The sequence below is a fragment of the Lates calcarifer genome, linkage group LG19, assembly GCF_001640805.2.
Source record: "Lates calcarifer isolate ASB-BC8 linkage group LG19, TLL_Latcal_v3, whole genome shotgun sequence".
NCBI lineage: Eukaryota > Metazoa > Chordata > Actinopteri > Centropomidae > Lates > Lates calcarifer.
The window spans coordinates 10,140,042-10,160,889 of record NC_066851.1 but is presented as its reverse complement, the minus strand read 5'-3'; the positions used below and the strand labels follow the sequence as shown (position 1 = coordinate 10,160,889).

At 42.8% G+C, this 20,848-nt stretch overlaps 3 protein-coding genes across 3 annotated transcripts in view; all 3 read right to left on the bottom strand.

Annotated features, from left to right (window-relative positions):
* LOC108892532 (signal-induced proliferation-associated 1-like protein 1) overlaps nt 1–11,887 on the bottom strand; it is a 33,760-nt gene extending 21,873 nt beyond the window's left edge. The window contains 1 exon segment of the mRNA XM_051078346.1: nt 11,699–11,887. The gene's annotated coding sequence lies outside the window, so the exon portion shown is untranslated.
* A 1,519-nt stretch (nt 11,888–13,406) lies between these two features.
* gpx2 (glutathione peroxidase 2) lies at nt 13,407–15,521 on the bottom strand. Its single transcript, XM_018689959.2, has 2 exons — nt 14,822–15,521; nt 13,407–14,220 (listed from the first exon to the last, which is right to left on the bottom strand). The coding sequence occupies exons 1-2, from the start codon at nt 15,146–15,148 to the stop codon at nt 13,867–13,869; spliced, it is 681 nt and encodes a 226-aa protein (XP_018545475.1). The 5' UTR covers nt 15,149–15,521; the 3' UTR covers nt 13,407–13,866.
* Nucleotides 15,522–15,630: 109 nt separating this feature from the next.
* LOC108892590 (ras-related protein Rab-15) lies at nt 15,631–20,656 on the bottom strand. The gene is made up of 7 exons (XM_018690242.2): nt 20,373–20,656; nt 17,555–17,615; nt 17,396–17,456; nt 17,226–17,303; nt 16,961–17,050; nt 16,698–16,763; nt 15,631–16,596 (listed from the first exon to the last, which is right to left on the bottom strand). Exons 1-7 carry the CDS (start codon nt 20,494–20,496, stop codon nt 16,438–16,440), a joined length of 639 nt encoding a protein of 212 aa, XP_018545758.1. The 5' UTR covers nt 20,497–20,656; the 3' UTR covers nt 15,631–16,437.
* Nucleotides 20,657–20,848: the final 192 nt, after the last annotated feature.

Genomic DNA, 20,848 nt, shown 5'->3' with positions numbered 1-20,848 from the left:
CCGCCAGGATACGTGCATCTGGCTGAGAACCAGGCACAAACCTGCCCGTCTGATTGAGCAAACCTGAGAACCTGACACCCTCAGAGAAAAACAGACAGGCCTGCTGGCAGACAAATGATACAAGCACCATCCAACCGCGAGTCTAGATCCTGGAATTCCACCAATTTTCAGTGGAGGAAGTGATGAACGTCTGTGTGACGAGGGGAAGACAAGCAGGGCATGTTCAGGCAGATTCTTAGAGAGAAGTTCAACACTGACTGTCCAAGTGATCTGTCTGTTATAAAACACTTTTTATGGTGCCTTAGTCTTAGTGACTTTACAACTACAGGCTTGTATTTAATCTTTCCAATCAACTTATACTGAGAGCTTTGATCTATGACATCAGCTCCGGATGGAGTGGCACGCCGCAATAAAATTAGAGCTGAGCCGGCTATTGTTCAACTGACCACACATGCAACGCAAACACCACGTGTAGTTGGAGTGCTTCAAAAAGCGGTGGCAGTTTATCGACATTCATCATCGCCATTGCTCTGTGATGTGCTGCTGCTCGGCCCCAACTCTGGGCCTCTCGCTATCACTGCAGCACAGTTCAGTGAGTAATGGGCATAGCTAACCACTGGCAAAGTGAATTTCAGTCACAGCCTTACACAAGAAGACAGTTCTGGAGGAGCGCCAGAATATATTCATTGCCGTTATCTCCAGCAGGGTGTCCTCGATCCTTCCCCCTCTTCTTATCCAGAAAGTACTCGACTGGGGTTTCGCGTTTTACGTGGGAGAGACAGCAGGATAAATAGACACTTGAAACACTTGACATAGTTTATAGTTAGCAATGGTAAACCCATTCCTATTTCCAATGTCATTATCTGGGTGGGCCTTGAGTTTGACAATGAAAGCCTTTGTCCAGCTCTCAGAGGGCCATTTACCTCTTTAAAAAAAGCTAATTGCACTGCTAACAGCTTAGGTGGTCTGCTTGTCCAGAGCAAAGAATTACTACTTCTTATACTTTAATCTAACAGCTGCCCCATCAAAACAGAGGGATGAAAAAGTCCACAGTCTTTAAGAGGCTTGTATTCGATTGATTTAAAGTTTGTAAAACCTTCACCAACATTCTACACAGTGATTCCACAACTTTATGGACCATATATACATTAATCTACAGAGGCCAAGCCTGAGTTGGTTTAAAGCCTCATATTAGACAGTGGGGTTATAGATGACTTGTCTTTATTGAGAGGGCTCAGATTTAAGCTGGTCAGCTTTTAGAAGTCGTGCGGTATAAAGAGCAATGGAGAGGAAGCAGTGTGCTGCTGCCTGAAGAGGAATGTAAAAAATTCTAATGAGGTGGCTGGCTGGCTACTGAACTGCAGCAGTCTGGAGCTGAGGTTTAAAAGTGGAAGTCTGCTGTAGGCTGCACTTTCCCTCTCTCTGCCCTCTCTGTCCGCTTCCAGCCCCTCGGACTCCATTAGACAGAGAGGAAGCTCCTGATGCACATGGACAGGTACACGCAGACGAGACAAAGGCTCCAACACACACACATAACGTGATAGAGCGAAAACGCTGAAATGCCAAATTCGACAGAAATTTCTGGAAAACAGCACATCTGTTGATTTGGCTCATAAGAATAGACTCTGGGAACTCAGGGGATGATAGCTATTTTTGAATAAGACAAACCTAATTGCTTTTTGTTTCTGCAAACATCAAAGACAGCAGTCTTCCGTCCCCTGCCAGAATGTGGAGATGTTATTTTTGCAATACCTGTCGCAAGCTAAGAATACCTTTTCTTGGAAATCACACTTGGAATGCAATACTCTGTGCAGAGTCCAATCTGGGTCCACAACAAAATACAGGATTGTCCCTGCAACCTCTCTTCTTGATATAAACAAACAACAAAAAGTACACACTGCATGCAGAACAACATGGTGGGCATGTGTGACTGAAATTTGTAAAAAACACAAACTTTCCATCACCACCACTGCAGAGACTTGGGTTTAACTCCAGCGGTCGTGCTTCCAGCTTAATTCATGTGTCAAACTGTACACACCTGGGAGTATTTACAAGTGGGAAGCCAGTGAAGGATCATGATCTTGTTAACTAACAGTAGATACTGGCTGTGATTTGTAGTCACCTCAACCACAATCTCTGCTCTTCTCAATCTTTTTTATAAGGTGACAAAAAAGAGATTCTTGAAATCTTTATTGTAAACTTTGCCTGAGCAAATACATGTTCTGGTACACCTCTTCTTAAGTAGTAAAGTAGTCTGGTAGTAGTGTATTGTAGTGCCAGTAATAGTGGTGTGTATGATCTTGAATAATCAGGGATCCCCGTTACAGCAATCGTATGAATGGGTCACTGGTTGATTATTAGCAAGATCACTGGTCAGCAATGAACATGGGGTTTGTGTGTATAAGTGGCACTGGAGCACCATAAAAGATAATTGCAGGAAACCTGGCACAAGTAGTAGCATGTTGCCAAAAGCTGAAGCCCAAAGTTCACCCTCTCAACTGCCACTTCAACAAACACTCTTACCTGCAGGTGCTTGATAAGTACACTAACATTGTTATCACTGACACTCTGGCTTTTGCTACTGTGTTTAACTATCCACAACCTGTGGAGGTCCATATTTTAACTGATTAATTGCTTCATTAAAACAATATGAAAAAATGTCCTGAACAACTGCAGCCCAGACACACATAATATGGGGAAAGGGCAGCTTTTATCCACATCCATCTCTGTTAATAAATTTATCTGATGTGGGGTTGTTGCAGGCTTGGCTACTTTGTTGCTGAACACTGAATAATCAGTATCCTTCACCGCGCAGAGTGTCAACACATCAGGAAAGTCAGCCTGCTGAGGTTCATTAAAACAGGCAAACATACTTTGATATCAGATGGCATAACTAAAACTGAAGCCCCAAAAAACATCTTGGGAAATTTAATATGACAGTCTCACATCAATCTTGCTCCACATAGAAAATGCAATGACAACCATTTCCACACGGGCACACAGCCAAGCAGAGCACTTTTTCCCAACCTACTGCACCGTTTCCTCCAGGTGAAAAAGATCTGTGATTTATATGGGAATGTCCTCCTGTGACATATGGAGAAAGAAAGCTTTCGATTTCTAAAACTAACCCTTCGCACTTGGAAAGGCTCTCTCACCTACTGTTTCTACTGGCAGCTCCTGTAAGAGCCTCCTTGGCAGTCACGCATTTGAATTTATTACTGTAGGTTTATTGCTGTTATATTTAAATATTTCCACTTGTTTTACAGTAGTACAAATGCAGGAATTATTTGTGTTTGACAAACTTTCGCCTCGCTAACCTGAGCAACCAGGCCACCGCTGCAATGAGAGCGTTTCCCAGCAGTGTGCCTTGTTAAACAGGGCAGTGTGGGCCGGGGCGAGAGGTGTTTATAGGGCCACTTCATTTCCTCTGTTCTCACTAGAAAAGTAAATACCCCCCTCTTAATATCTGAAAAGCAGTGAACTTATTTGTTACAAAACAAATAGTCCCAGCTCAGCATGGGGCTGGCACACGCCTCTGCATGTGTTCAAGTGTGTGCTGGGATGAAGCAGTTTCCATCAGTTGAGGATTAAAATAGAAGAAGATGCGAGAGTAGCAGTGGTATAATTAACAGTGTTGATGCGAGGAGGAGGGCTGAGTGAATAGTTTGTGTGTTTGCTGTCTATAATTCAGCCTCACCACGTGCCAGAAGACGAGGATGGGGCTCAGCCAGGGGGCCCACCAAACACTTCCAAGCCTGCTATTACTTCATTCTGGGATCACAGGCACTCACGAGCGAAAACAAATCAGAGTAAGCCCAGAGCGCTGCTCACACGTATTCTGTATGTAGCATGCACAGATTCATTTTGACTACTCCACTAGATCGATGTCACATCACCGCCGGCAGGCAGCAAGAGTTATAGGAAATTTTTCAAAGGGATAAACAGAGTGGGTCACCCGATGTCAATCAGAATGACAATTAGATCATGGTATGTTGATTGTGTCATGGCTGGTGCAGGAGATGAGATGTTTAGTGTGCACCGCTGGCTGCTCAAGGCTGGGGGACATCCACACTGCCTGCCAGGGCATCGTGCTGTGTGCACGTGTGCTCCCCCCATCAGTGAGTATTGGTCAATTGCCTAGTGCCAGCCTTAGCTGGGGCCAAGCCAGCACAGCCATTTAGTCCTGTGGCTCATGGCTACTAGCAGTGGAAATAAAATGGAGGCAGTCAATAATATTCCTGAAAATCATCATGCTTAGAGACAGCTAGCGTGCACGACACATATAAATTGGAATACCAGTCATGTGGCCCAGTAGTTCCTACTGGAAACAAACTAATAGATGTTAAAATCTTAGCCCTGCTACTGAGAGCTTACTTCTCAGAGGAAGTAATGTTGGTCACTTGATTGGATGAAACCACATTGGTCATGTCAGGTAGAAGAAGCACCAATAATCTAAAGGGGTTAATCTTGTATTTCTGCTCTTATTAGCTTTCCAAATGTCTTAGGTTGGTGAACCTCCAGGTCCTGTGTGCTGGCATGGTAGGACCCAGACATACTTACATGCAAGTCTAGTTTTCTATCTTCAAATGGAAAAAAAGTGAATGAGTGTTGTATTTATGAGCATGGGTATGAGTGTCTAGTGTGCAAGTGTGGGTTTGGGATGAGGACAGGGTTAGGGTGGGAGCAATTAGCTCTTCATGTACAACTGTGTGTGAGAGGCAAGGTCAGTAGACAGCAGCCTGACAGATTCTCACAGCAGAGGTGTCAATATGACAGATGCCTGCAATGTTTGGAAGTCATCCACTGCCCCGTCCTCTCACATCCTCTGCCTGATTACACAGGTAGCAAACAAGCCAAATCACAGAGGACACAGAGGAGGAAGGAATCCTGATTAGACTGCCTTTACCACAATAAAGTAAAGAACATTTTTATTAATTGCAAACTCAGAAAGAATCAAGTGCTCAGGAAGAGAACTGCAGCCTGTGTGTCCATGCAACAACACTGTATCTGTTGCTAAAACACAGACACATTAACTGAATTCTCAAATCAGATAACAGCCTGATAGGAAAAGAAGAATGAAAACAACAAATCAACAACAAAGACGCAGATCGCTCTCAAGGAACTTGAAACCTACAATAGGAGTTCACTGTGTTGTTGAAATTGCATTTTAAGAATGGAATACTTTAAGAATGACATGTAGGATTTGCTCTGCATTTTGACATGGCTGTTTGGACAAGTTGTGGCAAGGTGGTGTTACAAAGGACGAGCAGTTGTAGGGACTTGATTAGGCTTTTTGGGAAGGGTCAGGACCCTGCTGAGCAAACATGCGAAACATGAGCTCCACTGCAGCAGCAGCAGCAGCAACACTGACCACAGGCTCTAAAAGGCCCCGAGAGAATGTGAGAAAATCTATCATAAGATGCTCTACACATCCTTTGGAGTTTCAATCGATCAGCAGCTGCTTTGGAAACAAATACACCTCTGCAGCAATCAGAGTAGAGCGCATAAATTGATTTGATTACACAGATGAATTGGGGCAGCTTTAGTGGGATGCATTTCAAATGTACAAGGATTCCCCACAGACTAATATCAGTGACAGAGAGTGCTGCTAGGAAACAACAGGATCCTGTGCTGAGAGAGCAGCAGTCAAAAGGAAAACACCAGCAGACCGTCCTGGAAGGCCATAGTCAAGGTGAAAGCTTGATTAATATCCCTTCACATTGGCCAAATAGCTGCTCTGCTTCCACCAGATATTAATTGTGTGCCCAGTGCACAAGATGTACTCTACAATTCTGGAATTAACCCCTTTGAGTTTGAAAGGATGGAGGCATAAAAATAAGGACGGGTTCTTGCCAGGTAAGCATTTTAACAAGGGAGCACAATGGGCTGCAGTGCAGAGGACAGGGGAGAAGCTTCAGTATGAGCTGACATGAGGACCATTGTTAAGAGGGAGGGGGCAACAACAGAAGGGCTTGTTATACTGCCAGAAAACCTCAGGGGGATTCTCTGCCATGTCTCTAGAGAAGCCTGACTGTCCCCCACAGCTTGGAGGGCAGCCCAATTCCCCAAACTGAGGACTCAGTGGAAAGCTCAGGTGTGCCTCAGTAATCAGCCTTATTTGTTAGAAATGGAAAGTAGTTTCCAAATGTTCTGTTCTGCATATGGAAAGGCTTGATGAGGACACAAAAATCCACAACAACAGCGTAGCAAAGTTATACACGTAAACCATTTCCAGTCATTGATTTTGGCACGTGTCCAGTGCATAGCCCAGTGCACTTCTAGTCCAATTATAAACAGTCAGGCTGCAGAGTTAATCAATTCATACAGAGTCATTTGGACTCTGATAAGTCAGCTAGTGTTGCATAACAGTGATGCCCTGCTAAATCACAGTCTGTGCCAGAGAAATCATAGTGCAAACCTGCACAGTGTGCTGCTGCTGCTGCTGTCCTGCCACTGCACTGCACTCACTGGCACACTCCAGCCAGCTCTGCAACTGTGGTTTATCGTGCTCCTCGAGCCAGCTCCATGCAAACCACGTCTCATTTTAAGCAGCAACCCGGGGTGCAGTGTTTTCAATAGTTCTGTTTCCAATAAACACAGAAAAACCCCAATAATTTTGAAATACACATGAGCGAAGTGCAAGCAAATAAACATGTGCTTTATTAATCAGGCAGCTGTCCCAGTAATTCCTCTGTTTTAGTCTTGGTTCATGGACGCAGAGTGAAGCAAAATGCAATTAACACGCCACCCCCCCACCCCACTTATCCCCCCCCCTTGGCTGGTAATAATCAGGACTTTGCATTCCCACAAGTCACAGGAGGAAAACATGCAAGTTTAGACTGGATGAGCCCCTCATCTACATTGTCCAGAGTGTTCTCCTAACTTGTGTGGGGTATTTTAACACCTGATTTTGGTTTCTGGGGTTGAATTTTCTGTTACAAATGAGGCAAATGGTGAACATTAAGGTCATTACAGCCAACCACGGCGTACAGCAGCAAACACAGCCACCGGCGACTACCTCCTAATCAGCATTCAAGACCAAGTATGAGTGCCATGTAAACACAACACCACCAACTTGCACTCTCCCTGGCACGAAGGGTAATGATAACTATGCTGAACTAGGCATTAGTTCTGCAGAGACAAAATGCAGAAACATCATAACACACTCCCTCTCTTGCATCAATTTAACACAGAAAGAGGCATTAGACTGTGGTCAGAAAGTTGTCTCTCATGTATTATACAAACAGCATGCCCAACTGCATATTTATAACTCAGCTTTCAGTTTCATCTGTGTTTCTTATGCAGCAAAGCTGTATGCAGGGTATCCAGGAATACATCAATGAAATACACAGGAAACAGGCAGTGAGAGAGGAAAGGCTGGGAAAGCAGCCATGTTTGTTATTAGCTAGCCCTATCTGCCCTTTGCACCTGGAGCAACACGGAAAAAGACTATGGCCTAATTCATCAGACAGCATATTCATACTGTATAACCTAAACATTAAGAATAATATTGTTTTTTTAATATGGCTAAGGGAAATAATACTGAACTTGATGGATGTGCTACATGAAATACGAACAGCACTTTCCTGCACACTTCACTCATTCCACCTGATTCCACTCATTCCCTTTTATTTGCTTAAAAAGTCATTTGAATCGAGCTAAAGCCTTTGACTCACAGTGGCCTCATTCTTCTCTCTCAGCTTCACCAACAGCAAAGCAGGAACTCACAGGGTGGAAATGGATTCCCTGTTTCCAAAGAAAAGGATGTGGAATTTAGGAGCAATATGAGGTTGGATTTTCTGAGTTTCAGTACAGGAAACAAAGCACAACACAAACTCCGGCAACAATGCTTTCACTATTAAGGCTGTTTTTGCTCAAACAGTGTTCCTGAAAGTTTGCATTCAGGAGAAAACCTCACGCTGTGTATTTGTTGTGCCAGCATTCCTGTTTTACTACACATCACATGGTAAAAGCGGCTCCTGAAAGTAACAAAAACAGTTAGAAGCATGAACAGGAATGAGGACAAGCTGAACAGACCTGTCTACTACGCACTGAGATCTGTTTCGAGCTCAGCCATGACCAAGCCCTCAACGCATTCCTGCTTCTCAGATTTCTGTCCACAGGAGGGACAACAGCAAAACCTCTGTTGGTTTTGTGTATGTGGAATGGCTTTCCACCGCTGCCCACACAGGCTCTGCATGGGGCACAGGCCTCGCAGCTCTGCTTGATGTTTTGATTCTCCTCTGAGCAGAGTTCTGTAATCCATTCCAGAGAGAGTGCACAGGCCAAACAGAGAGACAGTGTAGCAACTGGCAGACATGTCAAGACAACACCAAGCACGTCATCAGTGTGTGGCAGCGGAGATAGCCTGCGGCAACACATCATCATCAGAATTCCAGATTTCATTACGGAAAGTTTTTTTTTCTCCTTCTCACGTTTTGTTCTTTTTAAGTGGTTGTTTGTCAAACTGTTTTTTCCCTTCTCCATCATCCAATTTCTGTCCCATGTCGCACTATTTTCAGCACATACGAGGTTTGATGGGAGCAGAAAAGGGGAATTACACAGTGTCTGATCTCTGCATGACTGTGGGTTTTGGTTTAGGGTTGAGAGTTAGAAGCAGGATGACAGAAACCATTCACAGAGAGGTTGCTTTAGTTCACGGACATATAGGCAACAGACCACCAAATTGAGACGCAGCTGTCAGTCAGGTACAGATCCGAGCCAATATCAACATTCTGCACCTGCCCTGATGATGAACTCCTCGGTGTCAGTGAGTCCGACAGTACAGAATCACAGATAATTACAGAGTCCGTGTTGCCGTGCATTTTTGCAAGGTCAAAATTCCCCAAACTTCTCTGGCAGGTGGGGTGAAAAGGAGGGGGAATTTTCCTTTGTCTGCTCGCATTTGCTCTGTGACAGTGCGCTGAAAAGGGGATTACATCATCACTATTGTAGCTTCCGAGCTCTCTGCTTTCCCCCTATTTGTTGCTATACAGTGGACTGTCCGACCCAGACAAAGACGGCGCATTCCAACAGTTTAGCGAGCAGGAAACACCGAACCACAGTCGCACCTCATTACAGTCAAACTCATCAACCCCTCAGTCACCGGCAAAAAGACGCTCACGCTGGGAAAAAAAAACGCCAGAGGTCATATTATCATCAAGTCATTTGACTTCTGACTATGGGCTGACAAATACCGGTCAGGCACATCACACCCATTGAAACCAAATGAACTTCCTTTTTTTTTCTAAAAAAGTGATCTATCTCACACTGTTACTAAAGGCTGTGTCAATACTCAGGAATATGTGACTCATTTTGGTCTTTGTCATAGAATAGACAGGCCTGAAGAAGTGAGGCCTTGTAGCTGACATTGGCCATGTTGGTACGCCAGATGTTGCAGGGCCGTATCTCAAGGTCTGTAATGTTTGTCGTCTGGTCTGTCATCAGTACCAGGCAGCGAGAGGTGACAGGGGTTACGGACATCAGAGCAGCCAGTCAGGTGGTGCTGCACATTCCCAAAAAGTTAAGTCAAGAAGTTGGGTAAATTATGTAACCTTAAAAGTTTTTCAGGGAAGAACAATCACATCATTGTAAAGAGACATTGGATGAAACTTTTTTAGGAATTGAAGTAATTAAATTTATAAAGACTGATGCACTTTGAACTTGAGAATTAATCATAACATTAATTTCATTATTCATTACATAACATAAACAGTTAATTTAAGTATTTCATGATGGCCACTTGGCATAATTGCAGCCCACACATTCCAGAGTGGCAAATCATAAAGCAGTACAATGCTCCTCTTGTTGTTGTCTTTTATCTTTGCTCAAGCTATTCCCATCGAGCCAATCCACAAGAGACAATAGAAACATAAGCTCAACTTAGCAACAGGAAGCATCCCTCTGTGAATGTGTGGGCACGTTAGAAAGACACTACTACAAATGAGGCACACCAACAATTGTTATTGTTGTGTGAGAAGCATGATGCAAAAAGTGAAAATAGAATCACTGTCCTTCAGGGACACAACAGGGGGAGGACTATTTATGCTGATAAGAAATGTGAGAAGCGACGGCTTTCTTTCCCAAGAAACAGCCTGTGGATGCATTTTGATAAGAAGTGCGAAAACACCAAAAAATCTTTGGACTGATCTTGTCACCCCCGCTGCTTCTCATATGGGTCTCACGCTGCTATGGCTGCAAACTAGTCGCCCTAAATGAGCTGTTTTCAGGCCCACGCAGGTCTGTCTTATCTCAACCTTGGATGGTATTTCTGTAAACAGCATAAATCGCAAACATGTTGGCCTGTTGTGACAGATTAAAACAGAGAGCACATACTTTCCCCAATAGAGATAGCGAACTGCTGCCTCTGCTTTAGATTAATTCTCTATAAGAAATCCCATCAGAGAAAACGAGAAGCAGTCCAGTGAGAGTAATAGCTACGTTTAAAACAAGCAAACAGGACAAAGCTGAGATCAGACTCACTATTAAAAATGGCAGTGGACCTGTATGATCAGTCATGCCCACAGCAGGTCGGCTAAGCCTATCAAGAATGCCAAAAATCCTTGATCCTTGTCCAAAGCTAAACTCCAAAGCTTCCTTTTCTTTTCGCCTGACTCATGGCAAGCAGTGCTACTGGAGCAGGCACTATGATTCAGTTAAAGGAGAGCCCAGTGATCTTTAATTTCACTGCATAGCTGTGATTGGTTTGCTACAGCTGATAGTTTGTAAATACTGGATACAATACTTTGTGTGTTTGAGCCACAGACTTGTTGTTACTATCTAAACAAATCTCTTTTTGCCTTGTAGCCATGCATTCCCAGATAATTCCCATTCTCCCCTGTTGCCAACACTGTAATGATCTGTATTCTCTCTCTTTTCCAAAACAGTCTCCCCATGCCCATGTTGGACAGTGAGGGTGGTTGTCTATATTCTGCACATTAAGCACAAATAAAAGGAGAATCTGAATAGGAATTATCTGATCACAATCCCATCTTAATGAACATTCAGTAGGGATCATGACTGCCAGACACCCCGATGCACAGAATTCAACATATATCATGGTACATCATGTCACCATGCAGTCAGCTTTGCTTAATGTGTCCAACCAGATGCTGAACCAGCCTTTCTATAAACAAACCAGAGCTCAAATCAGGCAGATGTGGCAGAAGGGAATCACCTGGTATCAGAAATCCCTCCTTGTGTGGCAACTCGGGGGTACACCGTGCTGAAAAATACAGTTTTTCAGGATTACACAAGGAGACATACACATATCCTATGTAGTAGGCTATGCACGGTGCCACCTGTGAATCGTCTCTGGGAGCAGTGTCCTTGACATATACAGCGACGCAGCGGTTACATATATTTTGACAGTCGGGTACAAACGCTTCTTACCCACAAGCCCTATTAGTTAAAAAAATACACTGGCACTGACTGCGCACTGGCTCCACACTGCACCTTCACGCAGCACAAAGATGTGCTTTGTCCTCAAGACAGCCGACAGATGTTGTGTGTAGGCACCTTGTACCACGAACAACACCCCGCACATGACTAGTAACACGCTCCCGCGACTTACCTTCTCTCCTGTCTGCCTCAAGCTTTTTGGATGTCACACAATACGAAGCGGGGTTTTCCTCCTGTTACAACTCGTAACAAAGGTCCTATAATTCCGAGACACAAACTGCGCACCGCCCTTGCTTACCTTCGCGGGAAACGTGCTCGGTTCGGTTCAAACCGAAAATGCCTCGGCGTCTTCCTCCGAAAGGCAACTTGGAAGTTTGATACAAAGTTACGGGTAAACCTCGCTGCGCTATGCAGCTGCTGGAGGGATGAGATCATTCAGGCAGCCTCCCCTCTCTCTCTCTCACTGCCCCGGAGTCTCGCGAGAAGGCGAGAAAGCAAACGTTACCGTGGCAACATTGCTCACCTGTAGTGGATAGACGGAGAGGAGCAAAACCGAAGAGCTCTCACTCTAATTAAAAAAATAAGTTAAAAGCTAGCTAGAATGTAATCTCAAGTTTTCTCTCCGAACTTTTACTTACATCCTTTTCTCTGTAGGTCCAGAAACATACTCTTTTATGCTTTGCAATATTTTAGTTAGGTCACATTTTAACAAAGTTTATTGGGTATTTCTGCTTTATTTGGCTTAAATATGGAAATTTAATCACATACACATAAACTCCAGTGCAGAACTTCTTTAATTATTCAAGCCAACAACACATGACCTACTGAGAAGAGAACATCTATAGATAAAATAGGTTATAATTCATTAGTTATTTTTTATTGTTTAACCAACATTGCTGCAGTCATACCTACTGAACCAAAACAAATGGAAATCAAGACATTATCCTGAGTTTCTGTAACATTTACGGAAATTCAGACGTGATGGGATAGTTGTTTGTTTCGTCATTTTAATCTCCACATTAGTCCACATTATTTTCGAATATTCAATAGAGTGCCTCATCTAAAACATAAACGATCTTTGGTGGTGTTTTTCTGCAAGCTGTATGTATGTGTATGGGGGGGAGTTGTGCACAGAGGGTGGAGGAGAGGCCCCTGGTATCCCTCCAACAAAATATTTGCTCCCTACATAGGCTCCATTACCTACCAGGCAGTTGAGCACTGACCAGTAGACCTGTAGGAAACATATCAATCAAACATCCTCGTGTATCATGACATCACAAATATTTAAATTTGATAAGCAAAGAAATCCAGTCAGGCTACAACTACCACAACCACTACAAGTAGAATAAAAGCCCATCCTGTGTCAGGTGAGTTTCTCTGCTGTCACAAATGTCCCCAGAGCAACCTGCCAAAGACATTAGGGCAGCGCCTGTGTAGCCTGTGGCACTGACATCATCAGCTGATGTGAATGGGAGCGGATGTGCAGAAAATCCACTGCTAATCTGCAGATCTTGCAAACAATGCATGCTGTGCACAGAAAACTAAAGCTGGATAAGAGCACATTACACAGTAGCAAGGTCGATGCTTTCCTAAATGCATGATTTAGAACTTGTCCTCAAGTGTCACTGTGGTTCCCATATCTGTACAGGCTAGTGGTATCAGCAGATCTTACTAACAAATGTGGATCTAATGAATTAGTGGAGAAAGCGGATCTCAACAACTAAAGAATGAATCAGCAGGCTGGAGGATGCATAATTCAGAGGAATTACCTGTGAGTTACCTTAGAGAGCATTTTAGTGTCCAGTGACAACATGCATTATAACTGCACATCCTTACTACTGTATTTCAAACCTCATTACTATGCTCACACAGGGCTGTCTCAGACATGACAATATATGTTTTTGTCAATCTGCCACAGAGGTGCACATTATTGTAGCAGGTGCTTCTCAGTATGTAGTCCAATTTAAAAAACAAAAGATACACCAGTGAGAGAGAAATGTGTTTTTAATGTTTAATTCGGGTGTAAACATTTTGTGAGCGTGTGTGGTGAATGTTAATTCACAGAGGCATGACAGAAGTTGTTTACATGATTAAATCCGTAGCACCATCTGCTGGCCAGGCCAGCATACGACAAGAAACAAAGCTCATGCAGAAGGAAAGACTTTGCTCTTCAAGTGATTATTGTTTTGTTTTTATACTTTTATGTTTTGTTTTTATGCTCCTTGTTTAAACCTGAACTGTAGAGTAAAATCCCTGTTCTCTTACCATAACAAGAAATTTCCACAAAGTTTGAAAAATATATTGAATTTATTCATCCACTACTCTTAAGCACTTATAAGGTCTCAGATAATATTCCCTCAGCTTTTCAGAATATCACCCTCATTTAATAAGGCTTAAAAGTGTGGACGACAGCATATCAGCTTTGACTTTAATGGATGAGAAGTCATTAAGAGGTGGAAGCTATTCTTAGCTCTTGGTTAATCTTAACAGTCTTTGAATGTCAGGCTCGATGTCAATGGTGGGGAACTTTTTGCTGTATCTTTTAAAGGGCTCTCCCTCTGGCCCGATGAGGAATTTCTCAAAGTTCCAAGACACATCCGTCCTGTTGATAGGACTCCAAACCAGAAATTTGGGATCCTGCATGAGGGAGTTGGGGTCGTCATCGGGGTAGGGGAGCTTGTCTTTCAGATAGGCAAAGACTGGATGTGTTTTCGCCCCGTTGACATCGCACTTCTCGAAGATGGTGAAGTTTGGCTGAAAGCCACCGCCTGGACGCACATGCTGCAGTGAACTCAGGATCTCACCATTGGAGCAGTTCTCCTGCAAAACAGGAGTTTTGCATTAATGTTATTTAGTCCAGCTGTTTATAACATCAACATTGTACCTGCTTAAGATGCAAAGTTTGCCTGACAAAGTCCTGTTATCCTGTTGCAATCAAAACCAATCTCTGTAAGAGCATCAGGCAAATGCTTAAAATCTAAATGCAGAGCACAACCATGCTGTTCCTTGTTTTGCAAACATTAGAAGAGAAACCCAGCCTAGACAGGATATGAGTTGTGCTCTGACCCTCAAGGCCCTGTTCAAATAATGGTTTTGAATTGGTTTTGAACATCTGGTTGAATTCAGGTGTAATAAATATGCCCAAATACACACAAACAGGAACAGGAAAGGTAGGCAGCACATTCAAATCACCTAGACAAGGCTTTAGATTTAGAAAATTGTGTTTTATATCCAATGAAAGCTCTAAGCAGGGTACAGTTTTGTGTTAAGTGGTGAACTGATACAGCAGGATTTAACATGAATAATGAAACATCATCATCATACAAAGTAATTTTATGAGATTTCTGACCTATATCAAGACCAGATATTTCATGGTCACCCTGAACTGTATATAGTTGTGCAATAATGCTGTCCTACTGACCTGATATCCAAACTGGTTACAGGGAAAACCCAGGACCACCAGCCGATGGGGGTACTTGCTCTGCAGCTGGTTGAGCTCGCTGTAGTCCCGGGTGGTGGTGCCTCAGAGTGAGGCCACATTCTCTATGAGCACCACCCGTCCCCTGAACACGTTAAAGTCCACCGAGTCTCCCTCCAGCGTGGTGGCCTTCAGGTCGTAGAACGTCTTGGCGATGAACGTCATCTCGACTCCCGTGCTTCCACACTGGTGGCAGACTGGATCTAAGCGTATGGCAGTATCCAAACGCTTGGTCACCTGACCCACCGAGGGCAGAAAGCTGCCTTTCATGGGTGTCAAGTAGCTCTGCAGAAAACTGATCTACACCTGACACACAATACTCTTTACAGGTTTCAGATAGATTGATGTAACTGATTGTAAAACCACACAAGTACATAAAGCACTTTTTTAGAATGTTTTACAGTAAGAAGTGCAGAATAGGATCAGTATTCATGTCTTTGAACCCAAACATAATCTGCTTTTGATAACTGAAATTCTTTCTACTTTAATAATTATCACAAACATATATGTACTATATGTACTCTAAATAAGAGTTGCGTCAGAAAAATAGCATATATTACAGCATATATTTGGCTTTATGGTATCTTTATGACACGTATTAGTTTTCGCAGTCATCAAAAATTTAACATGTGATCACCTATCTTTCACAGCATGTGATGAAAAATGAATGAATCTACTGTTTGAACTCTCCATGGACCTAACTTCACTCTGTCCAAATTTAGTGACTCAGCAAGGCTCAGATACCCAATTAATTAGATTTAAATATTAAACTTCAATTTATTTACCCCCAAAACACCATACATTACTTTTTTCCATCATTCTTGAGTTTTACAAATTATATTAAAATTACAATGGCTGTGGCACCTCTGCAGACATGGAAAACATATTAAGCAGCAGTAACAATACTTTACTGCATCACATTCATAAAACAAGTGTATATATACATTCCGGATAGCAAATAAACTGCATTCAGAAAGGTCATTGAACATGGCACAACAATGTCTTCCCTGAGGAAATAAGTCGATTGTGTAAATGAATCCATCTCTGCTTGGTTTGAGTTTCCAGGTGTAAATAATTCAACCCTATCCTCTGTCTGTCTTGTTGTAGCATCTGTATTCACCTTTATAAACAGATTTCTTTGATATGAAATCACATATAACCAATTTGTTAATATGCAGCCTGCCAAGCAACAAGAAAGCAAAAGCGATGGAATACAGAAATTGATGAAGCAGATTGTGCTAAGCTGCATTTCACCAAAGGAAAATGAAACAAGCATGTGTATTTACAGTTTTGCTGGAGCAAATGGACACAGCTACCTTCATGAAATGTACTGCAGACTCCTCGCTGGCTACAGGGTTCAGGGATCATGCAACAAAATTATCCCTCTGCTGGTAGCTGCTGCTAACTGCATTTACCAAGACGTAACTTCAGTGACTTAGAAAAAGTGAAACCAACCAAACCAACACCCTCTTATCCGACAGGTGAAGAAGGCAGAGGAGGGTTGAGTCGAGTCACAGTGAGGAACAGATCTCTTAAAGTATCAGCCATGACACCTCTTGCTAACAGGCGCAACCCCTCTGAGCGCTGCCGTCAGCATTTTGACTCCCCTTCTCTTCCTCCAGAGCAGCCTTTTCTAGATAATCATCCAAGGATCCCAACAACTTGTCCACGTCTCTCTTGTGAGCCTGCAGCACCAGTTCTGTCACACGAGTGAACGACTGTGGGGAATGAGGAAGAAAAACAAAAAATATGTAGACAAATGCCAAAGAAAGGTTGCTGGGAAGTTCTCCAGAATATCTGAACAGTTTATGTGTCCTACCTCGCTGATGTTACTGTTAGTAGAAGCACTGGTTTCAAAGAAGTCCATCTCATAGGTTTCTGCTAACTGCAGGATTCAGTTGGACATGGTTAGAAATACATACAACAAAGGGGATTTCACAGCTTAAGCCAGTTTTCTCTCATCATTTGCTGCAATTCAAACACTATGTGGAGTAACTCTGAGAACATTAGAAACAGTAACGCCTGGTAGTAGTTATCGACAGGTGTAATAAAATAAAATAACAAAATAAGCCTCCATCAAACCTTGCTTCCTTGTTCCGTTGTCACCTGCCTCCCGAGTTCTTCATCAGACTTGTTTCCTACCAAGATCCTCTGCACCTTGTCTGGGGCACACTGCAAGACAACAACAACAAAAAGACAAGACAGACGGGATGGGGATAAGGGACTTCATCATCTTGTCACTCACAATAAGCCACTGGGTGTGCAGCAAGCGGTAATACAAATACTGGGTCACTGTGAGGGGGCGACAAGTGCAAAGGGAGTGAAATGAGAAGGCTTATTGCCTTACTTCATCCACATCGCTGGCCCACTTCGCTATGTGCTGAAAGGACGGCTCATTTGTGATGTCGTAGACAAAGATGATACCCTGGACGCAGAAAAGGATTAAAGTGAATGAATGTTACAGTAGCTCATAAAGGTAACTTGAGTCCAGTGATTGTTTATAGGCGGAGGGATCACCTGTGCCCGCCTGTAGTACTGTTTAGTAATGGTCTGATAACGCTCCTGACCGGCCGTGTCCCTGCAACAGGAGACAAACACACATAAACAACACAGGATCACACAACATGCATGTAAGCATTCAATCTGTAAATGCAACAAAAAAGTCATTTAACTTACCATATCTGTACTCGCACCTTGATTCCATCTATTTCTAGTGTTTTCATTTTAAAGTCAACTCCTACAAACAGAAAACAAACTGGTGTCACTTGAGCAACTGTGGCAACATGGTGAAAAATCCCACTTCAAAGCATTTTAAATGGGCTGCTGTGTGTGAGAGAGAGCACTTAATGAGTGTTGCTCAGAGACTATTTTTCTCTAATGAATAGTACCTCAGTCACTGCAGAGTGTCAACTTTTAAATCACTGTGTCCAAACGAGGAGGGGTACAACTGATGTGAACTACAGTGGTGTGCTGTCTGCTAGGTGAAAGGACAAGAGAACTAACGGAATGTGACAGTAACTAAAAGCCACTTGTTTGGTTCGTATTAAAGCAAAGGCAAAATACAATTTATCCATTCTTCATGCTACATGTTGTATATTTTAACTTGTTATAGTAGAAAAACACTGGTGTTCACTGACTGTTCTATTCAAGTGTCCCAGGGAGTCATGACAGACCCCCTATCAAAATAGTTGCAGATTAATTTAGGCTCTGCTATGTCATGCTATAATATAGTACAGTGTACATTGGTTCCTTTACTTCCTTTTGCTGCAGTGGCGCTTCATATTCCCTGTGTGGGATCAATACATTTTATCTTAAACAATGTGCTGTTACAACTTTCGCTGTCAAGTATCAACACTCTGCTGGTCAGGTGACACTTCTGGATTTGGATTCAGCTGACACTAAAATAGTGGATGACTCCACACTGACAAGCAGATTTTTTTGTTGTTGTTGTTGTGAGATGTTACATTCAAATCAGATGGGCTTGATTTGACTGCAGGGCTTCTAGTGAATCAGAAAAAGCACCTGCTGTATGATGTCTGTGAAGATTCGCAGTCATCCAAGGTCATGGTTGTCTAAGAAAAGTTGAATCGAGGGCAACTGGACTTGGTTGTAGATGCCTGAAGACATTTCACTGCTCATCCAAGAGGCTTCTTCAGTTCTGACCCACTGGCGGGGAGACCCAGATATTTAACCTCTGTGGGGTCATTATCAAGGCCACTGGTCATTTGGTTTATTAGTGCTCTTGGCTTGTTGTACAGCACAGTTTCTTGCACTGTGCCATACACTGAAGAAGACAGGAGCCTTCACATTAGAGTATATAGGAAATCCACACACACCAAAACCTACTGCTTGACTCACACACCCACTAAGAGTTATGAGAACCCTGCAACCCCAAGTCGATAATGTGGAAACCCTAACTAGACCTTTATGAAAACAGCCACAGAATATAAGAAGAACACTGCAGGTGGTGAAGAAAAGAAGAATAATGGAAACAACACTGTCATCCCATCTGAGTATCTGAGAAACTCAGGAGCACCACATCCAAGCACCTGTGTTTTTTAAACCCATCAATACACTAAGACAAAAACCAGAGTCCTTACACCCAGAACAGCAATCCAGTGTACACAGGCCAACACAGTGAGTGGGGAAACTGGACAACCATTTAACAGCTGCATGGCTAAACACAGGAGGAGCCAACTGCTCAAGTCAAGGCAGTTTAATGAGGAAGGGACTTAAAATTCCCTTCCCAGGAAATACAGCTCCACAACACAACCCACAACTCTAATGACTGTCCTTACAACAAGCCAGGAGCGCTGATGAACCAAATGACATCAGTGACCTTCACAATAACCCCACAGATGTTAAATACACACTATTCAATTCAACTTTTTTTGGACACCTACTGTACATGCTAGTAAAATCATGCACTTATTGTATTTCAGTTGACACTCTAAGCCTTTCTAATACAGTGTAGATTACTTGCAGTGTTTGTTATGAGACACAAAGCCTTTTTGAACACCTTGTCACTAATAAAATGTGCCATGTAATATATGCAGAGCCGCTCAGTCAACAGATCCGACTGCTCAACCTGCAAGCAACTGCTCTTCTTGCTCCCACAGCTATCAGAAAGACACAGTACTTGTGGGAAATGGGAAAGGACGACTGAGGCTGATTAAAGTTTACTAATCATCACAATATCTGGGATCTAAAAGGCGAGGAGATTTTATGCACCATGCACTCTCTCAAATAACTGGGTTTAATCTCACACAAAGCTGAGCTGAAGCAAGCTCCACTCTTCCATCCAGCAGTTTCTGTTACAGTCACAACAAAGTACAGAATATATCCTACCATGGAAGTGTTTGCTGACTATTTTCTTTGTTTATATGGACATAATTTACTTTTCTGAGTCATACAGCCTCACTACCTCCATCTAACTCATTAGTCTATCACACAGTCAGGAAAAGAGGCAGCTGTGATATGAAGCACTAATGCGCTCAACAGTCCACAAGTTACATTCAGTGAATAAAAATACAGGCAGAAAATATCAAACACCCTGAGGGCAGAGATAATGATGTTTTTCCTGTGGACTTTCCTTTTCATTGTGTTTATGACACAATCCACAAAGCTGCTTTCTCAAACATCCTTAAGTATCTCTCTTAGGGTCATAGTTCTATTAGAAAACGTAGTTATTTTAGAACAGCCATGAGCAGTCTAGCTTTCTTAGTGCTGAATTGTTTTTCAGTAAGTTTCAGGGCTGTTATGCCCTGAGGCAGTTTGTACTAATCCTACTGGATAAGCAGGCCTTCTTATACATTTTGAACAAAGGGGGAAAAAACAGCGAACTTTTCTGAAAATTCTTTTTTTTTTTTTTTTTTTTAAGGAAAAAAAAAGAAATGTGGCAGCCTGTAAAATGTATCCACTCATGTTTATCCAGTTCAGCCCATATGGATGAGTTGTGAAACAAGCGTCACTGAAAACTTGTTGGATGGCTTACCGATGGTGGAAATATGTGAAGGATCAAATTCACTTTCCGTGAACCTGCGCAACATGCAAGTCTTTCCAACTCCAGAGTCTCCGAGCATGAGCAGCCTGAGCAAAATGTCGTATTGCTTAGCCATGACCCCAAAAAACTACAACGTGAGAGAAAGCATGACTCTTCCATGTAGATCCTGGCTGCTGTCCTCATTCACTGTGTCGCTGTGTGCTACCTTCAGGGTCCCTTGGAAACGCTGAATTTCTAAGTCTCGGACGTTGTACAGTCAGTCTGAACTTACAGGAACGCGGACTAGTTTACAAAATTCAACCGGAGAGGGCGGTTTTTAATGAATAAGTGGCAGGACTGAGTATTTGTTTGATATTATATTTGGCTCCATATGAGTATTCCAATATACACAGTTACATATAATGCAAAAACATTTACGGCCGTGATTAGCCTATTTATACTTAATTCAAATAATATCATACACACAT